We start from the raw sequence: 26,217 nt of genomic DNA, 5'->3' as shown, positions 1-26,217 counted from the left end.
GAATTAGTTGTTAAATTTTGTAAATAAGAAATTGGGGTTTCAGAAGTTAGACCCCATGGAATATTGGCTGAAAAGGATACAAGGGAATTATTATGGAGTGATATATGACCTTTTAGGCGAAGGCACTGGGAACAAGAATAAGCTGATAAGAGATTTAGGCTTGTTCTTAGACGGAAAGGGTCTAATTAGATGCTGGGGCCGAATAATAAAGGCTGATTTGCCTCTCCAAACTAGACACCCCATATTAATACCTAAGAAGGGATATTTTGTACAGATAATTGTAAAGGAAGCCCATTATTTGACTCATCACAGAGGTGTGCCGCAGAGTTTGGCCTGAATCCGGGAAAGGTATTGATTGGATCCCTAACGGTAGACAGGTCATAAAGAAATATTTCAAAGGTTGCATTACATGTAGGAGGTATGAACAACGACCATATGACTATGGAGGACCACCTGCCTTACCAAGGGATAGGGTAAATGTAAGTCAGCCCTTCAAAGTAACTGGAGTTGATTACACAGGGGCTATAACTGTTATGAGTGAAGGAACTCCCCATAAGGTGTATATATGTCTGTTTACGTGCACCTACACAAGGGCAGTCCATCTAGAAATGGCAGAAGATCTGAGTTCAGAGACATTCCTGAACGTATTTAGAAGATTTTCCGCTAGGTCTTGTCCTAATAAATTAATAAGGGACAATGGAACCAATTTCGTTGTAGCAGCACCTCTACTTTTAAGTATAATGAATGACCCAAAGGTTAATTCGGCACTGGGAATCCGAAATTGGACTTGGCAGTTCATAGCTCCAAGAGCACCATGGCAAAATGGATTTACCGAATAAATGATTGGTATTGTGAAGAACTGCCTAAGGAAAACCTTACACAGAACTAAGATCACAAGAGACAAGTTAAGAACAGTGAGAACTGAATTTGAAGCTAGGATTAATGATAGACCCCTAACCGATCTAGATGACACTAGCACCTGAACTGAGGCATTGACACTGGCTCATATGTTATATGGCAGAAAGCTCCATCCGATGCCTTGTGTGGATATCCAGGAGGAAGTAGAGGATCCTACCATAGAAAATGATGAATTAGGACAACGTCTGCAGGAGGGATATCAACGTCTGAAAAAGGTTTTAGACACCTGGAATAGACATTGGAGTGAAGAATACCTTTTGAGCCTACAAGAAAGATTTTATGGGGCTCAGGCTGTCTGCAACAAATCAGTTATAAGCCTAATGTGGTCACAGTAAAAACAGAATAACCAAGATCCCAGTGGCCATTAGCTAAAGTGATCTCCACGCACCCAGATTCAGAGGGGGTGCTGAGACTCTTAAAAATAAAATGTAGGGGACATACCAACGTAAAAACTATTGATAAACTGGTACCCCTCGAGTGAGTGAGAGAAAGCGAATGGTGGAGACCAAAAGGGTCAAGATGCATGATCTAGAAGGACCGCAGCACAGGGTTCTCGAGGCCTATGGAGAGAACTGGCTAAGGGTCACATTACATGATACAGCGTATCATATTTTGTCCGGCCCCAAAACTGTGGGAAATATTTTCCCCCTGGGTGGTTGCGCTCCTTACTTTTTAAAATAGTCATCCCTGGTTAGAAGCAGAGGAGAACCTGGAGATCCTTAATACTTGTTCAAGCGGTTTTTATAACCCAGAGATTGAGTTCTTTTTAATAATTCTTATTATTAATAAATTAAATGCTACTGCGTTAGCCCTTGTGGATAATATATTGTAAATACTGTACATGTATTTATTTTGGAAAGTTCCATTGACCTAAACTGCGTCTGCGTGGCAGATGGCATGTCCTGAGAATGAAAAGCCTCACATGAAAAGCAGATGTGGGTTTAACATGTTTATATAGATAAAGGGAGTATTTGGCTTGGCTTTAGTTTAATTAAAATTAAGATTAATTAGTTAAATTCGCCCTGTATATATCATGATGTAATCTAACTGTATTTAGCATTGTAATTAATAGATAGTTGGCACCTCTTCAAATCCTATGAGGGGAGAAGAAGCTCGCCATGTTGTCACTCTGCTCTTAGACAAGGTTCAAGCAGCATATTGTAAATACGCACCTCAAGGACGCTTGGGTGCCCAGGCAACCGACCTAAAGATCAAGCTCTTCGTCATCTGATGTCCGACTCTTTCTAGCTAAGTAACCTTTACGAATTGGCAAATTCAATGGGGAATTAGCTAGGAGATAAGAGAATAATAACTAGGTGAGTTGGAGTATCAGTTACACCTAATTCTCCTAAGAGACATGTGAATTTACTTAAGGTTGTCTTAGATTAACACACGTCAGACAATGGAGTGTATAAGAATTTCTGACACGTTCTTTGTGCCTCGAGTGAGGATACTGATTTGTATAAATAACTATCTGAGAGTACTTGTATCAACTAGGTATACTTCCCTGTCGTGGGGTCTGTAGGGAGATGATCCGCTGTCCGAATTCAACGAAAGTCGATTCTCGGCTGGGGCATGGAACAGTTTAAGGAATGGAATTCCGTTATAATGGACATTACTGATTAACAGTACACCAGTCCTGTATGAGATAGGATGCATTCACTATGGATGGTGGGTGCTATTGTCAAAGTGTTGACATGTGGGGGAGTGTGGTACGCAGGAGGACTGCTGGGCCTCGGGGATTGGGGTGCTAAGCCTGTACCCAAAATCAGAAGCATAAAACATTCGTCCGCCTATTCACTTTACTTGTTCGTGCAGTCCTGAATTATTTAAGTAGATGTATCCAAAATATGTTTAACCCGCCCCATCCTGACCACTTTTCCACCACTGACTCCCCCCAATCCCGATCATTTTTGGATTTTTTTTTTTTTTGCTCAAACCTCCGCTTTTGGTGAGAAACATCGAAGAATCATAGAGAAATCGCTCACCTGAGGTTTAAAATACTTAATACAGGTAGCAGTACCTCCTCACCTTACTGTGTTTTCTATCAGGCTGGCTTCATAGAAAACGAGTTCAATGGGAGTGTAACCATTCCACACCACTCATAAATGGTATTAATTTACTTATTTGGTACAAATTTATATGTAGTACGAGAGAATATTGGTTTTCACACAGTAATATAGGCAATATAAGCATTGTTTCACTCATGAAGCACATCATCATACCTGACCTTTTTTGGCGACATTACCTGATCATCATTTCTGACTGTTTCTTCCTCTAATGCTATGTAAAGTTTGTCCTCCACATTGTCATCGATTGGGGAATCACTCTGGCCCTGAATTTCGTACCGTGGCATGACATGGCTTTACTGGCCTGGTCACTGGTAACAGGTGAATTGCTGAGACAATGGCATGCAGGGGAGGGGGGAGGTCATGCTGGGTGAGGCATTGTCCCTGCCTGGCATCTTTTAGAGGAAGGTGTCTCGTGTCTACGTACCAAAAATCACTTGCAAAAATTGAAAATTGTGCAAATTAGGGACCTTGCAATTGATTTGTGTTTATGAACATCAACGGGATTGGCAGTGACACAACTTGTGGACGTTAATTCACGTCGACGGGATGCCACGGGTTAATCAGTATGGTTAATTTTGTTTTACCTATTCTCATGAACATGACCTGAAACAATATGAATGGACCTGAAGTGATCTAATATATATTCAGGGAAAATTCCACATTACCCACTGCTTGGAGCATTGGTGGTCGACAAATAGTCGCAAAGCAGCAGCCAGACCCCACTTGTTTGGTAACTGTGAGTGGGAGGGAGGGTGAACGGGGGTGGAAGGGTTTGGAGAGTTGTTCACGTCACAAAATCAATACGTGTTTACTGTCAAAGGTATGTTTCTTTGGCTTCGTTTTGTAATGTTCGATAGGAATGATAGTTACAGAGACTGATCTTAAAATTAGGACTTCTGTTTAAAGGGAAACGAAAAACCTGTTAATGGCTCATAGATTTTTTTTTTTAATTATTATTATTACACACTACCCTAGACTCTAAGTTTGAGACGAAGAGTGACCAAAATAACACGGGAAATGTTTGCAGGCGGATGTTTACAGTGGGATGACATAGGGTAAATAAATAAACAAATTTATAAGAATTTACACACACACAGACACACACACACAAATACATACTATATATATATATATATATATATATATATATATATATATATATATATATATATATATATATATATATATATATATATATATATATATATATATATATATATATATATATATATATATATATATATATATATGTGTGTGTGTGTGTGTGTGTGTGTGTGTGTGTGTGTGTTAGATAATACAGTGGTTTTGTTTTCGAGTCAACACAATGTCATATCGTTATGAATAACTCCTGGGGAAACTTATGTTAAAGTCGAGAGGGAATGAAAGCATTCAAACCTCTGTCCAAACCCAGCGAACTTCCATAACTTTCCTGACAACACTAACTCCAGGGACATCTACGATTATTTTTTTCCCATAAAATACTAGTATCATATTGTCATCTAGCCTTACTAAAGTCACTCAACCACATCGTCTAACTCATACATTGCAGACCTACACGTGATTACCAGTCTATCACTAAACCTTCCTCTGCCTCCAATCCTCCGCCTCCCCCTTCTTCACACTCACAGTTACCAGACACATGAGGTCTGGCTGCCGCTTCACATTCACCCGCCTCACACCAGTGGTTCGGGAGGTGGGTAATGCGGAACTTTCCCTGATTGTACATTGATAAACATGAAAGGACATGAAAGACCTGAACTCTCGTAGTAAAGAAAAATAACAGTTGGCCTGATTTGGCTGTACAGTATGTTATCATAAGCTTCTTCTCAGCTTATTTTGACCGAGTTGGACCTGATAGACATGAAGTGACCTAGAAGGACCCAAATTGTTTGAAATAAGCCTGATTTATTCTACTTGGTTCTGAACCTAGCTGAAAAACTTAAATGTCTAGACTAGAACTACAGTATATAGAATGAAATGCATATGACTGGACCTGAACTGATTTGATTGGACCCAACTGTATATGAATGCCCTGAATGGATCTAACTGGACCCCACTGGCCTTCAATTGACCTGCGATGACCTGACAAGAACAAAATGCATGTGTTGGACCTGACGACCACCATTGATGTAGCCGGGCCTGAATGAATGTGCAAACCCTGACTGGGTCTAACTGGAAGTGAGTGGGCCTGAACGCACCTGATCCCGGATGAATGTGAATGACCTTCATGAACCTAAATGACTTTAACGACCTGAACTGTCCTACACTAGCTTGTAATGACCTGAATGGACCAGTATTAATATGAAAAGACTAAGTCAGAAGTAGTGGCACTGTTGAAGGAAAACACAATTGCATCTGAACGAAACTAATTGGTCCTCAATGAACCCAATTGGTCCTGAATGGCCTAAATGATCCTTTCTTTCTGCAAAGAAGAAGGAACCAGACCCCAGTTGCCCGTAAATTGTTTCCTCCAAGAAAAAATAAAACAAAGATAACAGCCTAATTCAAGATCCATTCATTTCAAGATGCCTGGACACACTGCGTTTAAAAGACAATGTCATAGGTAGTAGGAAATACAGACAGAGGAGGACAATTCCAGAGTTGCCCTGTTGCATACGTGAAGGACTGGGAGTAACGGTTAACTCTTGCATTAGAGAGAAAGGGTATGAGAGTTTGCTGCTAGATGGGTGCTACGTGCCTGCTGCTTTGTTAGAGGGATGCAAGCAGACAGTTCAGAGGAGCAATGTCCGTTGAAGTAGCGATAGAAGAAAGATGTAACGTTGTGGGGAAGACAGAGGATGAATGAAGCCAATAAAAGGAAGGGAGTTAATGAGATAACAAACCTTTGACACCACTGTTGAGAGGAGCTGTATGTGGGAATCCTGCCCACACATTGTACTCTACACAGGGGCTAATATAACCCGTGTATAAAGTCAACAACTGTACAAGGATTAAGAAGGCACAGAGTCAGCTTAGCACACCCAGTCTCATGGAGGCAGATTTAACAAGAGGGGTAATATGATCTTTCCAAGATAAATCCCCAGAGAATGAAACCTCAAGTATGTTAAAAGATGATGCAGGATTGAGATGAGTACTGTTATAAGTAAGAGGATATTTCTTTGGTAGATTTTGACTGGTCAAAATATGTAAGATCTGAGTTTTTGATGCTTTAAAAACAACAATACTTCTTTAACCTCAGAGATAATAAGCCAAGTCAGGCATTAAGTGGGCCCTAGCCTCATCCCTTGTTTGCTAAAGTAATTGCTGTGATGGACACTGCGGGAAGCTGATGGAAAGAGGAAGGGTGGAGTCATCAGCGTATGAGTGAATAGGGTTACATGTGCAGTTTAGGTAATTGATGAATGGAAGGAAGGGAGCTGGTGATAGAAGAGAGCCTTGAGGAACACCACTATTGTTAGCCCTCGGAGAAGAACGGTGCCCGTCTACAACAGCAGCTATAGAATGACCAGAAGGGAGGCTAGAGATGAATGCATAGATAGAAGGATAGAAACCGTACGAGGGCAGTCTGGAAATCAAAGATTTTTGCCTGACTCGATCGAAAGCCTTTGAGATATGAAGTGCACAGGCAAAGCTTTCGTCAAAGTCCCGAAAGGAGGATAACCAGGAGTCTGAAAGGAAGGTGAGATAACCAGTGGAGCGTCCCTGACGGAACCCATACGGGCAATAGGAAAGTAGGTTGGGATAGGAAACTTGTTTAACTTTTTTTTTTTTTTTTTTTGCTAAGAATAGATTCAAAATCTTTAGAAATACAGGATGTGAAACCAGTTGGGCGATGGAGGTCGGGAATGGTCACCTTTCTTTGAGAAAGGCTGAATGAGAGCAAACTTCCAGCATGAAGGAAAGGTACAAGTCGACAGACAAAGGTGAAAGAGTTTATTTAGGTAGGGTGTAAGCACAGAAGCACAGTTCTTGAGGACATCAGGAGGGATCCCATCAGACCCATATGCTTTGTCACAGTGTTGAGGCCAGTGATAGCAGAAAACAGATCAGCTGAAGAAATTTTAATGTCAGCTATGAGGAACTCAGAGAGGGGAAGTGATAAAGGAAAAAACCGGAATCGTCCAAAGTGGAATTGAAGGAGAAAGTCTGAACAGACTTCTGCGTTACCACTACAAGAAACAGCTACAGGGTCATCAGAGCAAGAAAGAAGAGGGAAATATCATGAAGTAAAAGTGCAAGAAAGGTTTTAGGCAAAGTGTTAGAAGATGCGGGAAGAATTTGGGTTGGAGAGTTGAAAGCATAAAGTAGAAATGAAGTTATTACTGGCTGAGCTAAGGACAGACTTAGCACGATTTCAGGCAGAAACATAAAACAGATGAGATTCAGGGGTGGGTTGGCTCAGGTACCTTTCATAGGCCCTCACCTTGTTGTGGACAGCATTAGAATAAGCGTGATGATTTTTTTTTCATTATTCACAGGATAAGAGAAAGGAATTTATGCTTCCATGCCCAAGAGAATAATATCTTTAATGCACGAGGCACACTCCAAACTGGCCAGATAAAGCAGGACTGGATTATGAAGGGTCGTAAAAAAAATGGCTTGAATGAACTTAAATGTATTTGAAAGGTGCTGAACTGACGTCACTGGACACAAACTCGCCATAGCTCAACTCCAAGAGGTTGGCTAAGATTTATCTGTCCCGTAAACACTGTCAGGGATGTAGGGAGGTCTCGAATGGCTTAAATTATTAAAATTACAGTAGTTTAATCTCGGGCCCTCATACAGCTCGGGTTCTCCACAGTCCTTCAAATGTTAGCTTTTACTGTTTTCCACACTCCACAGAAAGGGTAACACTTCATGTTTCTCCAGCATGGTTGTGGACGTTGGAGGAGAAGGTAGTACTAATAAAATGCATATTCTAACAACCGGGAGTATCTGGGAACGTCCAGAAACAAAATTATGCACAATGATAGACCTCCACAAGGAACAGTTTTTGGTAGGATGGGACCCCAGGGGCTCCCCACTGGATCCTATTTGCTGTCAGTATGTACATTTTTTTTTTTTTTTTAACCCAGAAAAACGAAATCTCCAGTGACAGACTGCCAACATGGAGGATCATGGGCAGGGGTCTCAGTCAACAGCAGTATGCATGGCCAATTTTTTTCTTCAATAATGAAGATGAATATTGAATAGTGGAAGATCACCAGATTTTAGGCAATGTGGGACTCCTCTGCCCCCCTGGACAGTGGCGTTCTGGGGGGAGCACCACCATTTTTTTACTTAGCAAGACGAAATGTGGCACAGACAGACACCACCCGAACCAGGTTTTAGGCTTGGTGTGACAGCAAATGGCTCCCTCTCCTAGGGAGAAGTGGACCCTAGTGGGCAACGCCGGTATGCCCTACCAAAGTGTATATATATATATATATATATATATATATATATATATATATATATATATATACCAGGAGCACAAAATTTTCGACAGTGATATGCCTCCACCCACATCAGATCCTATGCAGGATGCGACAAGGGGCGGCCTCTAGAGGGGGCAGCTCCCAGGGGTCCTGTTCAATGCTAGTATGCAAGGCCATTTTTCCCCACCCTAGAAAAACGAAATCTTACATAGTGGCAGGCTGCAACCTAGGCTAGGATTTAGGCAGGGTGAGTCATCCCTGCTCCTCACAGGGACAGAGGCGGCCGTCAGTGGGAGGGAGGGCAGCATTTTTTTTTTTTTTTTTTTTTTTTTTAAGCTGTAAAACGAAATTTTGCACGGTGGTGGATCTCCACCTGACCTAGGATTATGCAGGGTGGAGCCTATTGCAGCTTACAGTAGTGGGGTCGGTCTCAAGTACACTGTTGAGACTCAGTGTGCTCATCTCTGGACCAAAATAAAGTAGGTTTTGCAAAGGTCGTCTATGATTGGTCGTCTTGACCTGTGACGACACATGGGCACCACCCGCCAGGACAACAGTGAGTTTTGAGCAGGCAGTGTGATGCATAGCCTGCTTAATTTATACATTTTATGAGGTTATTTTACTTTTCACTATGTGTGGTGTGTATGAGACGGTCATTATTTGAGACGGTTTCACACGCCGATTGATAAAAATAACCAGACAAAAGTGCATACATTTGTGTGAACAGAGGGACAAGCTTGCTTCCCACGGCCGTGTCTATGAAAGGGCTTTCAGTCTGCAACAATATGTAAGAGATCTGCAAAGCTGCCTGCTGAGGACACCGCTACCAATTAAAAAAAGAACAAAAAATTGCAAAGGCCTGGAGCAGTTCTGTCTGTCTATCTGTCAGTCTGTCTATCTATCCGTCTATCTGTTTGTCTATCCGTGTTCCTGTCAGTCTGTCTGTCTGTCTGTCTGTCTGTCTGTCTGTCTGTCTCTCTCTCTCTCTCTCTCTCTCTCTCTCTCTCTCTGTCAATGAAATAGGAAGATTCATAAAATGATAAATAGACAGATCTATATCTGTATCTATATCTGTATCTATATCCATGTAATATAAGCATATACTTAAGTATATATATTATAAATAATACACATAATATATTCATAATATATAAATATAATATACATATATAGACATATATATATATATATATAGAGAGAGAGAGAGAGAGAGAGAGAGAGAGAGAGAGAGAGAGAGAGAGAGAGAGAGAGAGAGAGAGAGAGAGAGAGAGAGAGAACCATACGTGTAATATATATAATACATATAATATATAATAATATACACACACACACACACACGTATATATATATATATATTTATATATGTATATACATATTACATGCACATATATGTAATCTAATATACAAAGTATATAGATAGTATATATGTAATAAGTGTATAGAATATATACTCTCTCTCTCTCTCTCTCTCTCTCTCTCTCTGTATATACAGAGTATATCATCATCATCATCATCATCATCATCATCATCATCCGGACCTCCTTTCCCACCCAAGGGCAGGGTGAGGAGTAGCAATGTCCAGACAGCACAAACTTTCCCAATCCAAATAGGCCACACTTCCATTCACTCATCATTCAAGCCCCCCGAATCCTGGCTCTACCGGATACGCCAAAAATATTCACCACATTCTGCAGCTTCACACAAACGTATCCGATTGAGTCAATCCGGATGCTGCCATGCTCACAAGGGGTGCCAAAATCCCTGATCATGCATTTCTCACAAAATTCATCCAGCCAGCTCGATCTCTTGTCAGGTTCCTAGCCTCACCGACTTCCAAACCTCTCTTCCTCACACACTCATCCACCATATCTCTCCACCTTCTTGGCCTACCTCGCCTCCTCGCTCCGTCAAATTCAGTCAGGTATACCTTTTTTACCACTCTATTGTTATCCATTCTTTCCACATGACCATACCATCTCATGACACTCTCATCAATTCTGGTGTCCACCGACTTCCTCACTCCACACCTTTCACGAATCACATTATTTCGTATCCTATCCACCTCTATACTCCACATACATTCCTCAGCAGTCCCATCTCCACTGATACTACTCTTGACTTTTCATTTTCATACCACACCATAGTCTCACACCGGTATGTTAGAGTTGGCACTAACACTCCCTCATGTAAGCCTCGTGCAGCTGCAACACTCAAGCCTCTGTTTCTTATCAAGGCCTTCACTGCACCAGCCACTTTTCTTCCTTGTATCACTCTACTTTCAACTTCTTTTGCACATTTTCCTCTCTTTTCTATCATTGTACCCAAGTATTTGAACTCTCTCACCAATTCCAGTCTCTCTTCATTCACTGTGACGTCATACTGGGAGTCACCTTCTCTCTCAATTACCATTACTTTACTCTTCTCTACATTTACTCTCAAGGCACGACGGTCACAGACATCAAAACTCTGCACTAGCCTACCAAGTTCTCGTCCGGTATTTGCAAGCAGTACTGCATCATCAGCATACAACAAATTTGAGATATTCCATCTATCACCATTCATTACCAACGTGTTTTTACTTCTCTCATCACCCCATCCATATATATATTGAACAACCAGGGAGACTTCACACAACCTTGTCGCACGGCCACACTGATCGTGAACCACTCACTCAGATACCCATTAACCCTTACACATTCTTCGTTACCATCATTTATATAATTATACATATATATATATATATATATATATATATATATATATATATATATATATATATATATATATATATATATATATATATAGAATATATACAAGTGCTTGTGGGCCCTTCGGGCCCCTCGCACTTGCTCCTGCGGAGGGCTCTCGCGTTTATGTGCTGTTCTAGTGTAACGTTGTCACATGGATTTTTTGCAGCTAACCAATTGATCGTGTTATTTGCAGCTTCGGTAATGGAACCCAAGGTGTCCGAACGCAAGTCCGAAGTACACACACAGACACACGGCTAGTGCTCCAGAGTATTTTTCTCCCTCTGGGCAAAAAATTCTACGGAAATCCTATGCCGGGCTCCGGGAGCAGCATTTTTTTGGTCAAAATGTGATCACTCATTAAATATAGTAAAAGTTTTCAGTCGTGATGGAGCCAAGATCTTTTTTTACGTCAGCAATTTTTTTGCGATTTTTGTTCCAATTTTGGTGCGATTTGAATGTGTTGTTTCGACTGCCCAAAACACACACACACACACACACACACACACACGGCTACTGCTATAGTATATTAGAATAATGAAGGTATATCATAGGTATGATTTATATACAATATATATATAATATATATAATAAGACAGTCCACAACTTACGAAAAAATTGGTTCTAAAAGGTCTTTCGTAATTTTTTTTTTAAGTCCATTCTCTCTCTCTCTCTCTCTCTCTCTCTCTCTCTCTCTCTCTCTCTCTCTCTCTCTCCAGCCACTCAGATTAAAGCCCATTATTGTCTCCACTCCTCCACTAATCCCCTACCCTTCCATGAACTGCAGTTATCACCTCACCTCCTTCAGTGTCTTCACCTGACCCCATCCTTCCTTGTTATGACTGACCCGCCCCCCCCCCCACACAAATTTTTGTTCGTATCTGCGGATTTTTTAAAAGTCAGTCTTTCATAAGTAGGGGGCTGGCTGTATATAACACATATATTTTATTTATTATATATATAAGATAGTAAATATTATATATAATACAAACTATATATATATAATATATAAAAGATATCTACATTATATATATTATATACATCTGGCTCAGAGTTCCCATTCTTACTCTTTTGACTAAAGATCTTAAGGCATTAGCATTTATCTGGAGCCAAATTTTGGTGGCTAATCTCTAGCTGATTTGCATCTAGGCCTTATTCAATAGATTTTACCAAGATTTCTTATGATTACTGGAGTTTTGAGTATTTTGCAACATTCTTGTGCTTTTCCATTTGCCAAACCTGATCCAGCCACCTCATGGATTCAAACTGGACTGTGTTAGCACACAGGCTATTCCAGCCTGGCACCATGACAGTGTATTAAAAAAAATAAAGAAGATGAAACACATTTATAAATAGATAAACAAACTCACATCCCCAGCCCGGAACTGTAGGTTGAGCTTCTCCACGAGGTAGTGGAGTTTGGGATCTTGTCTGCTGAGTCTAGTGCCTCCCATCATGGCCCATAGGATGATGATGGCTGACACCCCCAGTAGACTCTGCCGGAAACATCACAAACATGATCATTGGTATCATCAGAATCTCACTTTCATTCCCAAACCCTCTCAGTCTCAGTCTCTCTCAGTCTCAGTCTCACTATCAGTCTCAGTCTGTCTCAGTCTCGGTCTCAATTTCTCTCAGCCTCAGTCTCCCTCAGTCCTGGCTGAAAGGACGAAAGCAGAGAGAATTAATAAATGGAACTAAGTCGGACTGGGATTAGTAAAAATCGGTGTACCACAGGGTTCAGTGCTCGGTCGCATATTATTTATTATATATATATATATATATATATATATATATATATATATATATATATATATATATATATATATATATAAATGCTCTAGACTTAGGTATCACTAGCAGTATCAGCAAATTTGCCGACGATACAAAAATAGGGCGTATCATTAACTCGACTGACGATTGCCATAACTTATAAAAGGCCCTCGATATATTGTCCAAATGGTCTAAAGCTTGGCAAATGGAATTTAACGTTGAAAAATGTAAAGTACTTAATGCATGCAAGACCATTGGAGATACCAAATACAGCTTAGATAACAAAGAAATTAGCAAATTGGAATGCGAGAGAGATCTAGGAGTTGTGGTTGGCAACGACCTCTAACCAAGGCAACAGTGTATTAATGCGACAAATAAAGCAAATAGGGAGGATTTACTTCAAGAAGTGTGAGCAATAGGTCATCAAAAGTAATACTACAACTTTATCTAGCATTAGTAGGGCCACATTTAGACTACGCAGTCCAGTTTTGGTGTCCTTACTATAGAATGATATTAACTCGTTAGAAAATGTACAGAGAAGAATGACAAAAATGATAGATGATGTTCAGAACCTTCATATGAAGACAGACTGAAAAGACTATGTCTGCACTCACTAGAGAGGTGCAGAGTAAGGGGAGACTTAATTGAGGTGTTTAAGTGGATAAAAGGTATAAATATGCGAGATATTAGCAATGTACTTAAAGTGAGCTTACATGATAGAACTAGAAGTAATGGTTTCAAACTAGAAAAATTCCGTTTCAGTAAGGAAATAGGTAGAAATTGGCTTGGTAATAGAGTAGTAGACGAATGGAATAAGCTACCTAATGAGGTAGTTGCTACCTCTTCCACTGAGTGTTTCAAGCATAGGCTAGATGAGCATATGACATATAAGGGGTGGGTATAGACAAAAAATAATAATCTTATAACCAATACTAATTCATATTTTTCCCTTTTCATATTGCACTATGGTAGTCTCTATTCTCCTTTTACACTTTCCTATAAAATGTCCACGCCAGTTTTTCTATGCTGCGTGGTGTTCTTTCTGACTTTTTCCTGCCGGCTTCGGCTGGAGGGTTTGGAGGGCAGAGAAAAGCCTTCTTCTTTGCTGTCCTTATCTCATTCTAGTAGTTCACTTACTGATACTCGTATAGGAGCTGCCTAGCATGGGACAACCGGCCTACTGCAGTTATCTTCTCTTCTTATGTTCTTATGTTCCCTCAGTCTCTCCGAGTCTCATTCTCAGTCTCCCTCAGTAGACTGTAACACCAGTCGAATGGGGCAGTACTTCCAAGGTTGATGTAAAACTGATGACAGGGAGAAGTGGAACTCCCATTTCATTAGCCCTCCTGACTAGCTTCTGACCATCCCCCTTAGGTGAACATTTTCAGTGTTTAAATAACACAGAGAGTAGGCCAGCATGCTCTCCGATACAAATTCCTCTAACCGTCAGCACCAAACTACACTCACATCACACACAACACTTCCTATTCGAAATTTTATTTAAAAAGGTGTCTCAACACCAAGCCTCGGAGTCCCCATGGGGAAGGGAGACCATAGAAGCCCCCATCATCCCCTCCTCCCTCTGTGAAACGAAGTGAGATCCCTGGAAGTTGCACTGGCGGATTTAAGGGGGGGGGGGGCACTGGTACCATGACCCCCCAAGGGGGTACGTTGGCACCCTTTGTAATTCCTTTCAGTTGTTTCCTGCGCCTCTTGTTCCTTTCAACTCCTAGGGCCGTAGGCAAGAAGCGTCGGGCACCTGACCCTCACCCTGACATACAGATGCTGCACACAAAAAGTATCTTTTAATATATGTGTCTGTGTGTGTGTGGAAATGGGGACGTTAGTGAACGTTTTCCTATAGAAAACGTTCACTGTATGTCTAGCCTAACCTTTTACAATTACTCATAAGAATTAGATATATACGTAACAACTAGTGAAAATTTAAATAAGCTGGTTACTAGCGGGCACCCCTTTCTTGCTTGCCCCCTCCCCCCAGAATAGCCGTTTATGGCCCTCCTTTCTTGCTTGCTCCTCCTCCCAGAATATCCGTCTATGGCGCCCCTTTCTTGCTTGCCTCCCCCAGAACAGCAGTCTAGATCTGCCTACAGTGACATACCGAGGGGGGGGGCATGCGGCCATGGTCCCCCCCTTGTGCAATATACATAAAAAATTAAATTATATATATATATATATATATATATATATATATATATATATATATATATATATATATATATATACTGTATATTTTGTCATACTGTCCAGTAATCCTGTCTATTCTGCTTATAAAAAGAAATATGATTGTTTGAATTTTAGTACTATAAGGTTATTGGGGAGACTGAATGATAACTCAGTGGCACAGAGTACTTAAAAATTACATTAGAATATGCTGTATTTATGTCATTCACCCACTCCATATGGCCTCAAAATGATTATAAAATTGGCCAATATGCAAAATTTTCTCCGAAGTCGGGGGGGGCTTACAGCGCCCCCCCGAACCCCCCAGCTGCACAGGCTCGCTGCACTCGCCAAAGTCATGGACTGCACAGTTAATAGATAAAAAAAATGCCCCCCCCCCTTTTCAACTTTCTGCGTACGCCACTGTCCGCCTATGTGTCTGAGTCCTTCATTTCTGCAACATTCGTGGCCTTTCCTCTAAATTTCTCTCTGCTGAACACAACTTCTCATCTAAAGCCCCTCTCACACATACACGACTCAAGGACCGACTGCAGTGCAACTCGAGGTCGTGTCCTAGTTGGCTCCCACGCCTTCTGACTGGCCTGAATCTGCTCTGCTTATGACTGCCTAACGACTGCATCACAACTACCTCATGACCGGTCATGACGTCCTCAAGAATACGACAAGATTGTGAGGCGACCACGAGGCAACGGAACTGCAAAACTTCAAATTTGAAATTTAACGATTTTTTGTCAGCCACGACCGTGACACGACCGCCCACGAACGCAACACGACTGCATGACGCATCTGGGGAATGCACTCTGATCCCCCCAGGACCGACCCATGGGGCGGGGCATCACACCTGGACTACCAGTGACACCCAGCGTGGGGTGGGGCATCACACCTGGACTACCAGTGACACCCAGCGTGGGGTGGGGTATCACACCTGGACTACCAGTGACACCCAGTGTGGGGTGGGGCATCACACCTGGACCACCAGTGACACCCAGCATGGGGTGGGGCATCACACCTGGACTACCAGTGACACCCAGCGTGGGGTGGGGGATCACACCTGGACCACCAGTGACACCCAACCCCACCTTACAGAGGTAATTTATGTATGGTAATAGATTTCCAGATTTTATTAAATAAAAGTAGGTTTTATTTTGAGTTGGCTTCATCAGTAGAATTGTCAGCGATCAGGAAGGCTCTGGTGAGTCGGGGGGCAGGTGGGTGGTTGGGTGGTAGGTGGGAGGTTGGATAGTAGGTGGGTGGTAGGTTGGTGGTTGGGTGGTTGGTGGGTGGTGAGTGGTAGGGAGGTAACTGGTAGATGGGTAAGTGGGTGGTAGATGGGTAAGTGGTAGGTGAGTAAGATTGTGGCAGGTGGGTAAGTGGGTGGTGGGTGGAGGCAGGTGGCAAGTTGGTGGAGGCAGATGGCAGGTGGGTGGTGGCAGGTGGCTGGTCAGTGGTGGCAGGTGGCCGGTGGCAGATGGCAGGTGGGTGGTGGTAGGTGGGTGGTGGTAGGTGGGTGGTGGCAGGTGAGTAGAGGCAGGTGGGTGGGGGGTGGAAGCAGGTGGATGGAGACAGATGTGTGGAGGCAGGTCGGTGGTGGCAGGTGGATGGTGGCAGGAGGCAGGTCGGTGGTGGCAGGTGGATGGTGGCAGGAGGCAGGTCGGTGGTGGCAGGTGGATGGTGGCAGGAGGCAGGTGGGTGGTAGCAGGTGGGTGTTTTTTTGTCGGCAACAGCATCACTACACGCAACGACCGCATCACGACGCATCCAATTGAGCTAAGACTGTTTCTTGACCAATGTACAACACCCCCGACTGCGATGCAACTATGACACGACTTTAAGTCGTGAGGCACGATGAGTCGTCCCAGTGGCTCATGATTGCCCTAAAGAGTCCGGGCTTTGTTGGCAAATCAAGGGACGATTGATGAAAAAATGCGTTACGACCTTGAGTTGCCCCACAGTCGGCCCTTGAGTTGCGTATGTGTGACAGGGGCTTAAACCTCACCTCTTCCTCACAGACCTTCAACTGTCTGAGACGACTGATACCAAACCCTTCTCTGTATCCTCCTACTTTCTGAATACTCATTTCAGAGCCAAAGGTGGTTTTTGTGTATATGTACTGTACTCAATATCATATCTTGCTCTTGTGTTCCTGAACTTGAATCTTCGGAATTCTCCACTTTCTGACTTCGGCTATCTTGTCATTATCTGACTAAATAAGTCTGTGCTGTTTACTTATCGTCTAATTCTACATATTATGAAAAATTCTTTGACTAGCTTACTTCTAAGATGGAACACACCCTATCAGTTTCTCCTTTCTCTGAAATCTCCGTTCCATGTGATTTCAGTGTTCAGTAGTGCTGTAACCAATACAGTTCGCAGAACCAATATATCACTGATAATTGCATTTTTTATTTTCTGATACCAAACTGATACCGATATTTACCGTCGATATTGGGATATCAAATATGGATGAAGAAACGTTAAAATGGCTTTTATTGAATATTTTGGTCATTGCTTTGCCTAATTCCGTGCAAAAAAATGTTGTTACCTTGACAATGTTTTGCAGCTTAATAGTCTTACTAAAATATAAAAGGTTCATAGTAATAAATGGATGAATGAGAAAGGAAGAGGAAAAAAAAGATTTTTTTTTTTTTAACGCGAGGAAGAAGGAACCAAAGGCCATGAGCCCGCAGTAACAGTTCCCTCCAAGAGAAAAACAAATTACAATAGAGAGCAAATTCAAGATCCGATCATTTTGAGATGCCTGGACACACTGCGTTTGAAAGACTGGAGATCATAGGCAGCAGGAAATACGGACAGAGGGAGACAGTTCCAGAGTTGACCTGTTGCATAAATGAAAGACTGGGAGTAACGGTTAACTCTTGCATTAGAGAGCTAGACAGAAAAAGGATGAGAGTTTGCTGCCAGACAGGTGCTACGCGCCCGTCATAGAGGTGGAGGAATGCAAGCAGACAGTTCAGAGGAGCAGTGACCATTAAAGTAGTGACAGAAAAGAGATAAAGATGCAACAGTGCGGTGAAGAGACAGAGGTTGAAGGGAGTCGGTAAGAGGAGGAGAGTTAATGAGACGAAAAGCCTTTGACTCCACCCTATTGAGAAGAGCTGTATGTGGGGAGCCTCCCCACACATGAGAGTTGTACTCCACACAGGGGCGGATAAAACCCCTGTATAGAGTCAACAATTGTGCAGGGGTAGAGAAAAAGTGGAGTCGGCTTAGCACACCCAATCTCTTGGAAGCAGATTTTACAAGAGATGTAATATGATCTTTCCAAGATAAGTCCCAAGTAAATGAAACCCCAAGCATGTTCAAGGATGGTGCAGGATTAAGCTGAATATTATTAAACATTAGTGGGTATACCTGTGGAAGATTTTGTCGGGTTGATAGGTGTAAGAACCGAGTCTTAGATGCTGCCAAAAGCAGCAAGTTGAGAGTGTGGTATACCGTGTACTGATGGTGTGTGTGGTGGGTTTATGTACTGTACATACTGTACACACGCTGTCGAAATAAGTGGAAACTGCCTGCATCCTTTAGTTATCATATTCATTATTTAGTCATAATATTTAGTCACTTTTCTCAGTGAAATCTAAATAAATACTGATTTACTGCATATAAAAAGAATAAAGGCAATAGATGGGGGAAATAAGAGGGCAGTAACTCTGAGTGGATGAATGACATTTGCAGCTATACTGAAGACCAGCTTGTACAATGATGGAATCCTTCAGCCAACGGAAAAACATTACATATAGATCCTGCCTGTACCTCTTCATTAGTAAGCTATATGTATAAAGTTTGCGGTTTGGTATTCATGTGTGGTATATATATATATATATATATATATATATATATATATATCTATATATATATATATATAGAGAGAGAGATAGATAGATGATCTATATATATATATAGATAGATAGATAGATAGATAGAGATAGATAGATAGAGACAGATAGATATACTGTATATACAAAGAAAAGAAGGTAAATCGAAGCATGAACGTCTTCTTGTGATGTGTATGTGTGGCTGATCATGTGTTTGTGTGCATAAATGATGCCCGAATTTGAGGGTCATCCCAGAACAAATATTTAGCATGACAGAAGACACTGTGACCTAAGAATGTTGCTCACTTCACCCACAGAATCTTCAATCCTAAATTTGTCTAAGTAAATAAGATAAACTTTGAAGACTGTCTTAACCTGCTGCATCCCGTTGACATATGTATACGTCCACACGTTTTGTCACTGTCAGTCCCGTTGACGTATATAAACACTGATCAGTTGCAAGGTCCCTAATTTGCACAATTTTCAATTTTCGCGAGTGATTTTTGGTACGTAGACACGGGACACCATCCTCTTCAAGAGGCCAGGCAGATACAATGCCTTACCCCACATGACCTCCCCCCCCCCCACATGCCATTGTCTCAGCAATTCACCTGTTACCAGTGTCCTGGCCAGTAAAGACATGTTGTGCCACGGTACAATATTCAGGTGGAGAATGATTCCCCAGTCGATGACAATGTGGAGGACAAAGTTTAGGTAGCATTTGAGGAACAGTCAGAAATGATGATCAGGTAGTGTCGCCAAAAAAGGTCAAGTATGTTGACGTGTTTGGTGAGTGAAACAATGCTTATACTGCTTATATTACTGTGTGAAAACCAATATACACTCATACTACATATAAATTCATACCAAATAAATAAATAATACTGCTTATGAGTGGTGTGGAGGAGTTACTCTCCCATAGAACTCGTTTTCTTTGAAGCCAGCCTGATGGAAAACCCAGTCATGAAAGGGGTACTGCTACCTGTATCCAGTATTTTAAATCTCAGGTGAATGATTTCTCTATGAATTCTCAGTGTTTCTCACCAAAGGCGGAAGTTTGAGCCAAAAAAAAATGTTTTTCCAAAATTTGTCGGGATTGGGGGGAGTCAGTGGTGGAAAATCAGTCGGGACGGGGCGAGTTAAAATCTAGAAAACCATGACATTTTTAGTGCATGTAATGTGAGCCACTACAATGCACTATACTACCTCTGCAAGTTGTTGGCATACACCGGATTTAGCCATTCATGCATTATTTCATGGAAAGCGATTTTAATCATGATATATATGAGAAGCAGTCCTTGACTACTAGTGTGTTAAGTCCAATCTCTGAGATTAAGCAGGTGTACGCTATTTTTTCCACTGTGCATTAACTCTTAGGCTGGTCTGGCCTGAACTGGCTAATGATCGAAATATTACGTACATTTAACTGTAATGATGCTTCATTTTATGGCTAATGACCGGCCAGCCAAGATTTTACATATGGTACTTTAAAGTATAAATGCTGTCTTTTATCAAGTATTTATTTTACTGAAGATTAATAGGAAAAATGAAAATAAATTGAATTTCTGCTCACAGCTGTCATACCATCCAAACTAAATATTAAGCCTAAGTCATACCATTGATGGAACACCGCCAGTGTGTGTCTGCGTACCACCTAACTCGCAGGTTGCTACTTGTTTGCCACAGCTCCTTGACTGGTGTCCAGATAATTAATTGTGTCGAGCTCCATACCAACCACAGTAATATAATGTTATGGTCTAAATGTTACGTATGTTTTAGTTCAAGCATTTTACCATTTAAGACAGTAAACAGAATGTGGGATAAGACCGCATCATTCAAAAATAATCGTTACAGCATTAGTTCACAACTGAAATGACTGAGATATAAGTGCGAGAGTCTAGGGGCGTTGGGTATAACATTTATTTATTGTTCATCGTTACTCAGCCGATTCCAGTACAATGCCGATTATCAGATAACTTTCCCCTCCGGTACCGATACTGATAATAATCGGCTTCTGCTTGCCGATTTACAGCACTACCGTTCAGCACCACCTTTGGCTCTCCTCTCCTTACACTGATCCACCTGGTAACAAGCCTACATCTTTTCTATCCTTAATGACCCAGAGCAGCTCACTTTCTTTCAGCCCCAGTCTCAGTCCGACTCTCTCTCTGCCTCAACCCCAGTGTCAGTCTCAATTTTACTCTCTCCCTGTCTCACTCTCAGTCTCAATCTCAGTCTTACATTCTTAGTCTCAGTTTCAGTCTTAATCTCAGGCTCAGTCTCTCTCTCTCTCTCTCTCTCTCTCTCTCTCTCTCTCTCTCTCTCTCTCTCTCTCTCTCTCTCTCTCTCTCTCTCAGTCTTTGTCTGTCTGTCTGTCTGTCTGTCTCTCTCTCTCTCTCTCTCTCTCCCTCCCTCAGTCTTTGTCTGGTCTGTCTGTCTGTCTGTCTGTCTGTCTCTCTCTCTCTCTCTCTCTCTCTCCCCCTCTCTCCCTCCCTCAGTCTTTGTCTGGTCTCTCTCTCTCTCTCTCTCTCTCTCTCTCTCTCTCGTCATTTGCTAGTCATTTTATCGTCAGTAATCTAATTCATTCGTTATATAGTACACATCTTACCATTAACAGTAACTATAAATACGAAATCAAGGTTAAGGTCTGTAAGCTGAATCGATAGAGAGGCGGCCTGCAGTCCTGATGGACGCAGGTGCGAATCCCGGCTGGGGCAGGGAACAGTTTAAGGATTTGAATTTCATAAAAAGCAGACTTTCCTGATCTACCAGATGATCCGCCGACATGTCGTAAAAATACCCCCACTAATACCAATACACCAGTCCTGTATGAGACAGCCCTAGCATGTATTCAATATGGACGGTGGGTGTTAGTGCCGAAGTGGTGACATGTGGAGATGTAGGAGGACTACTGGGCCTTGGGATAGGCTACTGCCCCCGAGATATAGGCCCTGAAGCCTTTGCCCAGAGTCGGACACATTAAAAAAAAAAAAAGTCTGACGTCCCTGAATGCTGACCCTGTCCTCATCAGAGAATCGGTAAACACTATGTTGGGATGACTGGACACATCCATTAAAGGAGCGTTTTTTTTTTTTTTTTTTTTTTGTAATTTCCCTTATACTCTTCATACAGCAGATTTTGAAGGAAATGTACATTCATGACATTTCTCACATTTACTGTACAGTACAACAGTGAAAGCTATGTTCCGTATGAAGTTTAGTTTAAGTCTGTTTGAATTTTATTAGTGTTACAGTACAGTAGTTCAGTCCTCTAAAGTGGCTGATTCAACTTCCAGCCTATGAAGTATCGTAATTCACTGCACCAGAAAATATTTGTACATACATATCATGTATGAATTTTGCAGAATGCTGCTCTCCTTCCTATTCATTTCAGATTTATAAAACTCAAGTGCCCTTTCAGCATTCTGTATCTGCCAGGAGGATAACATTTTCTGATCCAGTCAGAGTTGATAATCACATAATCTTATTCCTCAACCTCTCGATACCCACAGCAACTTCTACAGTAGCTAAATCATCTTCATATTTTTGTTCTTCTTTCTTAGAAAGGTCTAGCTCTAAAATGCCTTTACCGATCTCAATGGTTTTCATTTCCGCATGGGGTTTTATTCTCCAGTGTCTATTGACTATCGATTATAATATATATATATATATATATATATATATATATATATATATATATATATATATATATATATATATATATATATAAATAAATAAATAAAGGGTCGAGGTTGTAATGATCAGATTTTTATTGTAAGGCATCTAATGCAACAAGCTAATGAGATGAAAATGCCACTTAGTATGTGTTTTGTGAATTTTGAAAGGCGTTTGATAGTGTTTCACGTGGAGCTATGTTGAAAATTATGATATTCTATGGTATACCAGAAAAGTTTGTAAATATTATTAGAAGCCTGCATGAAGGTACATTTTGTAAGGTAATGGTAGGTTGTTCTTTGAGTGATCCATTTGAAGTTAGGTCAGGAGTGATACAAGGAGGAGTTCTTTCGCTTTTGCTGTTTGTTTTGGCTATGGATTATGTTATGAGAAAGGTTGTAATGGGGACAGGCGCAGGAATTAACTGGAAACAAAATAAGAGCCTGATAGATTTGGACTATGCTGATGATACTGTACTGATTTGCGGAAGTATTTACGAGGTGCAGAGGGTGCTTGATTATCTGGTGGAGGAAGGAGAAAAAGTGAGATTGTGGAAAGACTGAAATTATTAATATGAACTTGGAGAACCAAATCGATTGTGTAATTGGGAATAATGTGTTGAAGAATGTGGAAAATTTTAAATATCTGGGAACGATTGTATCATCTAATTGATCATTAAAAAATGAAATTGAGAAGAGGATTAGACAGGCTTGGCGAGCTGTTGGAATGTTGAAACCTGTTTGGAATAATAATATGCTTTCGGTACATACTAAAGTAAAAATTTACAAGTCCATGGTTATATCAATCTTAATTTATGGGCATGAATCATGGTATAGTACAATTGCAACAGATCAAAAAGTATTAGGATTTGGGAATAAAATACTGAGAAGGATTCTTGGGGTAATGTGGCAAGACAGAGTTACAAATGAAAGAGTAAGGGATATTACGAGAGTTGAACCAGTTGATGAATATGTGAGAATGTTTCGCTGGACATGGCTGGGGCACATTTATAAAAAAGAAGGCAGTTTAATACAGGATTTTCCAGAGTGGACTGCTAGAGGAAGAGGAGGCAGAGGTAGACCGAGGGAGACCTGGATGAGGACAATGAAAAGAGAAGCAGGAGAGATGTCTTGGTGGGACCTGAAGAAGAAGGCAGGAGATAAGTATTCGTGGAGATAGTTCATCGAGGCCCCGTGCATCCTTTGGGGTGCTAGAGGAAATTATATATATATATATATATATATATTGTTACAAAGCCTACGATTTCATCATTCTTTGTATAATTCTAACGTACAGTATGCTGCATGTTTGATCACGATTCGCCTCGTGGCTTCCATAGTGACCAAGCTTCCGTGTTCTACCTCACTCCCCCCTTCTCCTCCCTTATAGTAGAGTAAGTCGTTCTTTCTGTTGTTCAGAGCAGGAGTGTCAACTCTTTGTCCCCTATGGCTTCATTTGCGCGTCCTTCTTACAAGTTGTATCAAGCTTTGCCGGCCCCTATATAATGAGCTCAGTCTCTGCATTAATTGCCACTTAGATCTACTCCTCATTTTGTTCACATCTCTGTCCTAACCTGTACAGTTGTTATTATTTTTTGTGAGTGCTCAGGAAGTCTCCAACCATCTAGCTGCTGTCTAATTTGAGTATAAGCGTTATTACATTTTTTCTTGTACTGTATAGCATAATGTGTTAATTCGTAGGCCTGGTAAGGTTTTTGTGATTCATGTGAAGTGTTTGATGTCAGCCATTGTTAATAATATTTTGTATCTGTAATAATATATCTTGTATTAACTGAACATTATCCGGTTTTCTTATTTTATCAGGGCTGACTTAGATAAATTTAATCTTGCAAATTTCGTGTTAATAGAGGCTATTCCAGTTACCCATATATTTAACCAGTTTTTTGCCATTACATTATCCTTATGAGTCCTGAATGTTTAGTTGTTAGTTTGAGCATTAAACTTTAACTTGTAATTTTACCTAACTCTTTTGTTTTGAACCTGGAACTTTGCGGGACAGTAGTGATTTTAGTATTCTCACTTGAAGTGTTCATTATCTCTCTCTCTGTTCCGTAACATAAATTTGGCGACCTCTTATCAGGATATTCAGGATATTATCATAAGGATATTGCTTGATATTTTGTGACTGTGATTTATTCATGATGTCAACTATTACTACGCTTGATGAAGCCAAAGATTTTTTGTCAAATGTGCAAACAGAGTGTGATGTAGAAAACAGAACAAAGAATGAACTTAAGCTTGTTGCTCAACAATTGGGAATTGCTGTTCTCTCTCATCATTCTAAAGATCACATTGTTGACATGATTAATGAAAGCTTTTTTAATGTAACTCCTCCAGATGAGCAAACCCAGATTGAAATAGCTAAGTTACAGCTAGCCCTGCAGGAGGCTCGTGCTAAGGAGGCTGAGTTTCAGGCTCATGCTAAGGAGGCTGAGTTTCAGGCTCGTGCTAAGGAGGCTGAGTTTCAGGCTCGTGCTAAGGAGGCTGAGTTTCAGGCAAATGCTAAGGAGGCTGAGTCTCAGGCTCGTATTCAGGAGGCACAGGCACAGGCTCAGGCACAAATTGAACTAGCTAGGATTCAGGTAGACCATGAGTATCGCATGAAACAAGTTGGAACTGGATTATCTAGCTCTGATGATTTTGATGTGGCTAAAAATGTTAAACTTGTCCCTTCTTTTAATGAATCTGATTTAACAAAGTATTTTCAGTTGTTTGAGAGGGTAGCTACAGGTTTTAATTGGCCCAAAAAGTATTAGCCAGTATTCCTTCAAACTGTTCTCACCAGTAAAGCTCAAGTAACTTATGCATCTTTGCCTCAGGATCAATGTGATAATTATGATGAAGTTAAGAGCTTGATTCTTAAGGCCTATGAGCTTGTTCCTGAAGCCTATAGAGTAAAATTTAGGACAACTTATAAGCAAGATAAGCAATCCCATGTTGAGTATGCAAAAATCAAAGAAGATCTGTCAGAGCAGTGGTTAAATTCTAAGAATGTAAATTCTGATTTTGATAAATTTAAGCAGATGATTTTGCTGGAGGACTTCAAAAGGTGTATTAATAAAGATGTAAGCCTATATCTTGATGAGAAAAAAATAGATAATTTGTCTGATGCTGCAGTTTTAGCTGATGAATATGTTCTCACTCACAAGAGATATTCTAAAGAAAAAAGGAAAGCTGAGAGTAAGTACGTTGCCTCTACTCAGAGTACAGGTAACAGGAAAGAGAATAAAGATGATGTTTCTCAGGAAGTAAATACGGGCTCCATCTCTAGATTTCAGAAAAGTAAATGTACTTATTGTAGTAAGCTTGGTCATACTACGGCGAAATGTTTCAGGAGACAGCGTGATGTGAACAAAAAGGAGTCTTTAAATATTCAGTCAATTGGTCTAGTGTCCACCCTTGAGAATTCCCAGAATTCTTTAACCGAGTTAACTGAACCTGCTTTGAGGGGTAAATTAAATTCTCATGCTGAAGCTTCTCTTTTGAGCAGTAACGTGGGTGACACTCTCAAGAGTTCATGTGCTAATTTCCTGTCTGATGGTTTTGTCAGTCCTCTGGACAGTAATGACACGAAATCAGTTAAAATATATCGTGATA

General features: G+C 41.0%; 1 protein-coding gene across 1 annotated transcript in view; it reads right to left on the bottom strand.

The window, feature by feature from the left end:
* The window catches only part of LOC145408928 (methyl farnesoate epoxidase-like), a 156,094-nt gene that overhangs the window by 86,665 nt on the left and 43,212 nt on the right, over positions 1–26,217 (bottom strand). Inside the window, exon 3 of the mRNA XM_080279508.1 lies at positions 12,486–12,611. Coding sequence (XP_080135634.1) covers positions 12,486–12,611 — 126 coding nt within the window. The remainder of the gene's footprint in view (positions 1–12,485; positions 12,612–26,217) is intronic.

This window comes from Coenobita brevimanus, chromosome 79, assembly GCF_032717465.1.
Source record: "Coenobita brevimanus isolate Jiangsu-jjx chromosome 79, ASM3271746v2, whole genome shotgun sequence".
In the NCBI taxonomy this organism is placed as follows: domain Eukaryota; kingdom Metazoa; phylum Arthropoda; class Malacostraca; order Decapoda; family Coenobitidae; genus Coenobita; species Coenobita brevimanus.
This window is presented reverse-complemented; position numbering and strand designations above follow the sequence as displayed.